Genomic DNA, 4,431 nt, shown 5'->3' with positions numbered 1-4,431 from the left:
CAATAATACAGTATATAAATATAATATCTTGAATTTTCAACATTTTAATTCTATAAAATTATAACTTTTAACAGTGTCACGGTTTAGCCATTGAAGGAAGAGTACTGCCTCAAAATCTCACACAGGAAATGACATCTGGCGAGTTGAAATTTGCATTGGCTGTAGAAACCGTTTTGAATACTATACCGCAGCCAGAATATCGTCAACTTGTTGTTGAGGCTTTAATGGTACTAACATTAGTAACTGAATATAACATTGTGCCATCTTTAGGTGGTCTGATTGAAGTTGAACATTTAGTACATAAAGCAAACGCTATTTTCTTGGAAGATCAGGTATTTTTTGTTTATATTTATAATATTAATAATGCAGCAATATTTGTTATATAATTATTGCATTTTTCTGAAGCAAAAATGTAATACAAAATACGAAATATAGAAACAGTTGTCCAGTAACTGTCCTTACCAGCAATTTAGACATTTATTGATACTAACGATTTAAAATAATACTTATTTTATTAGAATTGAAATTGACTTTATCGATTTATTTTACCTAAAATAAATCTTTTTCAATATTAAAAATTATTTTTTATTGAAATAAATATTTTATATTAAGAACATAAATGGTTCTAATATATAATGTATATGGAAATACACATACATAAAAGAATAATTATTTAAAAAAAACTACTCTTTTTTTTCTTCTATATTTTTTAAATAAGAGATAATTAAATGAAATTTGTAGATGGCTATCGACGGTGATGCAACATTATGTTGTGCAAAACCAAAAGAGCAACGTGAAATGACAACTATGGGAACGCTTCTCTGTGGTGGAGCAGCATATATTTGTCAACACTTTTACGATACTGCTCCTAGTGGAAGTTATGGAACGATGACGTACATTACAAGGGCTGTCGCTGTGATACTTGATTGTCTACCAAAAGATGGCGACTTAGAATGCTCAATATCGTAATAGATATAAATTAGCTATAATTTTAGAAATAAATAATCTATAATTGTGGCAGAAATATTACAATACAAACATTTTAGACAAATTTGCAGTGTGATTTTTTTGTGTATAATAATCTCCATTATGTAATGATTATGTAACTATATATTTTAATTTTAATTGAAAAATGCATGCTTCTAGTATATAGTCCGTAATATAATTTACAAATATTAATAATATAATGTTAAAATTTAACGCTTTGTTATCGAAACCTATTGCAAATTTTAGAAAAATTAGAAATTAAATCATCCATTAAAAGAATGTAAATCATGTGCATTGATAGTTTTAATAAATCCTTTATTTTCTCCATTGTACTCATATTTATAATTGTCAAAAGATATGTATTTCTCTCTAAAAAAAAAAATTTCATAATATCCAAGAAATTAATAATTTAATAGATGTAAAACATTTTTTATGATATATCTAACAAACAGAAATTTACTTATTGGGTTTTCGAACTTTTGGAGAAAGGATTCAGTTTGTTTATCCAAGAACTCCTGTGGAAAAATTTCACTTGTAAATTTTGGAATAGTAACAAAAAAAAAATAATACACATAATTACATACGTTTTTTCTGGTGATACAACATTTACGTTTTCGGCTTCTTTGATTTTATTTTCCTTGAGTTTGGCAATTAATTCTGATCTATATTGGATTTTCAAAGGTTGTGGTTGTTTCGCATTTAATTGTATCCACTTTTTACAAGCTTCTTTGTATGTTAAACCATACCATTCTATTTCTTCTCTTGTATACTGAAAATATATTGTACTAACAATTACATATATATATATATATATATATATATATATATATATATTCTATGCAATATAAAATATGTCAATTATCAATATTGAAATATTTTAGTTTTTAGTATCTTTATATACAGGGTATCTCATTTAATTTTCACATCGAAATATTTTGAAAAATATAAAAAACAGAAAAATATTCAGACAAAAGTTCTATGGCCTGACACAAATGGACATGACTGATACAAATGGAAAAATCAATTCATTTCATATCATATAAAAGTTATAGCTATTTTTTTGGTATTGTATTTCTTTTACATGATTTCTCTAAATCTATATATATTCTGCATATAAAACAGAGATATCGAAAATCAATAGTTTACGAAATATTTTATATTTTATTCTTGCATATTTGACATAAAATACAAAATATTTTGAACTATTCATTTAAAAATGGCTTAATGCTTTTATGCACAGAATAATGAGATGAACCAATTGGTAAAGAAAACACATATTTTAGGGACAATAACTTATAACATTTAAAATATCTCACCCTATACATAATTTTTAATTTGTAAAATGTATAAACAAATTTCTTACAGCTGAAAGATACTGCTCGTACTTGGCGTATACTTCCGTATGCTTTTTTGGATCATTAGGATACAAAGTTTTATCTGCTAGTGCAATAAGTATCTGACGTTTTAGTTTCAAAGCAAGCAGAGATCTCAAATCGCAAGCTGGTGTCTGTAAATAATAATTTGTAGATAATTCATGAGAAAAATTATATATATCAGTCAAAAGTGTTGCAATATGTGCAGTACTACAACTTTTTTTATTTGTTAGCCCAAAGTTTAACGCACCTTCAATAAATAGTGATCAAATCCATAATTTTCATGAATTAATCTGAGTGTTCTCTGAGTAATAACAATTCTCATATATGTATCAAGAACTTCACTATAGATAATAGACTTGTACAGACTTGGTATCCAAAAATGTGGAACTCTTCTTTTAAATAAGCCTTTTTTCTTAAAACCCTGAACAATGGCTTCTCCTCCCCATATACCATCATCAATTTCTTTCGAATACATTATAGGTATTGGTACATTTTGCACTGGATATCTATAAACAAATTAATTAAATTATAATTAATAAAATTATAACAAGTGAAAAAGATGTGTATATATAAGAATACATACAGGATACCTCATTTTAATTAATAATCAATTTTACTCGAAATTGATAACACAAAAAAATATTTTAGATAAAAATGAAACAAGGATTTTAAGGGGGATGTATTTTTTTGATATTTTTTTTTTAGATGGCGGCATCAAAAAGATATAAAGATATATTACACTTCTCCAGTTTCTTCATTTCTTTCAAAAATGCCTTCCTTCTTAATATAATGAACTGCAGCCGGTTGTTGCAACTTCCATTCTTTCCAGAATTTTTTATATTCTTGTGGCAATTCGGCACCAATTCCATTACTCCATCGACTTATTTTTGGCATGTTATATAACCGCTACAACAATTTTATTTGCGTTTTATTGATGACAATCATCATATATTATTTTGATTTATTTAAATTTTTTTAGTCATATTAAACATTTTATTTATTAATTTTTTAAGATACTGCAAACAATTAGTAATATTAGTAGATATTGCAAATAATATCATATATTTTCTAATTAAAGATGCAATAAGTTTGAAATGTTGATTTTAATACATAGTAAATAAATGTAATAAATGGATAAATAAAAAAATTTACAATAATAATGACAACCGGATAATATTGTTAATTTAGAAAAATTGTATGATATTTGTAGTATCACTACGTGAGGTTTAGAGATAATCTTCTATCTTTGAATTGCCTGATAGAATGATTTTATATTACCTGTGCACCTTGCTTAATCGACATATCGTTACACGATTTCTAATTAATTCAAGTTTAATTCAAGTCAGAATTATGAATAGTTTTAGTAAAATCAACAGATCGTGACAGAGTGAACACCATTTACATCATAAGGTTAGTTGGATAGGTTCTTTATTCTTGCACTTTCTGAACTAGTACAATTGGTCTGTTCGACTTGCTCACACTTTTTTTACACTTAAAAGATAGATATATATTTGGCGCTAAAAAGAGAGAAAGCGAAGATATTAAGTGTAAAAAAATGTAAGCAATTCGAACAGACTTCATAAATTGAATTGAAACAAATATATTTGTTTCATTTCAACTTATTACATCGTATGCATTAACCTTAATTTTAGGAGCCAGAATAATAAAAAATAGACATTTTACCAGATATATTAATTTTTATGAAAATCTAATTTATCTTACTTGCAGTCGGTAAATGACAAATTGTATGCCATCTATATTTAGTTGCTAATATACTGACGAGCTATTACTAAAGATGACCGGCCTTGGGTATTTTCGTGGTCCGATAGATTCGGAGATAAATGAAAAACGATGACATCGATCGTTTTGGCTGCATATCGAGAATAATAAATGTAATTAAATGCGAGACATTTTGAAATTAAATTATGACGTCTTTAACGTCGTTGTCTTGAAGGCAAAATGATAACAAACATTTAACAAGTTGTTTGTTGGATAGTATTATCTATTAATTAATCTTAAAATTTAATATTTTAAAGATATTTTAAAATTACATTTCATAGTCAAAATT

General features: G+C 26.1%; 2 protein-coding genes across 3 annotated transcripts in view; one reads left to right on the top strand and one right to left on the bottom strand.

The window, feature by feature from the left end:
• Positions 1-969, top strand: part of LOC108747554 (probable phosphorylase b kinase regulatory subunit alpha) — a 7,892-nt gene extending 6,923 nt beyond the window's left edge. Inside the window, exons 14-15 of the mRNA XM_018485112.1 lie at positions 75-332; positions 742-969. Coding sequence (XP_018340614.1) covers positions 75-332; positions 742-969 — 486 coding nt within the window. The remainder of the gene's footprint in view (positions 1-74; positions 333-741) is intronic.
• Positions 970-1,414: 445 nt separating this feature from the next.
• Positions 1,415-4,431, bottom strand: part of LOC108747739 (39S ribosomal protein L28, mitochondrial) — a 9,443-nt gene continuing 6,426 nt past the window's right edge. The window contains exons 2-7 of one of the 2 annotated variants that reach the window (XM_018485432.1): positions 4,086-4,233; positions 3,103-3,269; positions 2,611-2,869; positions 2,351-2,494; positions 1,572-1,756; positions 1,415-1,502 (exon numbers count right to left, since the gene is read on the bottom strand). In XM_018485432.1, the coding sequence (XP_018340934.1) occupies positions 1,448-1,502; positions 1,572-1,756; positions 2,351-2,494; positions 2,611-2,869; positions 3,103-3,257 (798 nt within the window). In that variant the 5' untranslated portion in view covers positions 3,258-3,269; positions 4,086-4,233 and the 3' untranslated portion in view covers positions 1,415-1,447. Of the gene's footprint in view, positions 1,503-1,571; positions 1,757-2,350; positions 2,495-2,610; positions 2,870-3,102; positions 3,270-3,641; positions 3,847-4,085; positions 4,234-4,431 lie in introns of those variants that run through there. The other variant, XM_018485431.1, reaches the window with a different exon arrangement.

The sequence above is a fragment of the Trachymyrmex septentrionalis genome, unplaced genomic scaffold, assembly GCF_001594115.1.
Source record: "Trachymyrmex septentrionalis isolate Tsep2-gDNA-1 unplaced genomic scaffold, Tsep1.0 scaffold20, whole genome shotgun sequence".
NCBI lineage: Eukaryota > Metazoa > Arthropoda > Insecta > Hymenoptera > Formicidae > Trachymyrmex > Trachymyrmex septentrionalis.
The sequence above is the reverse complement of the archived record's forward strand: the minus strand, read 5'-3'. Positions and strand labels throughout refer to the sequence as shown.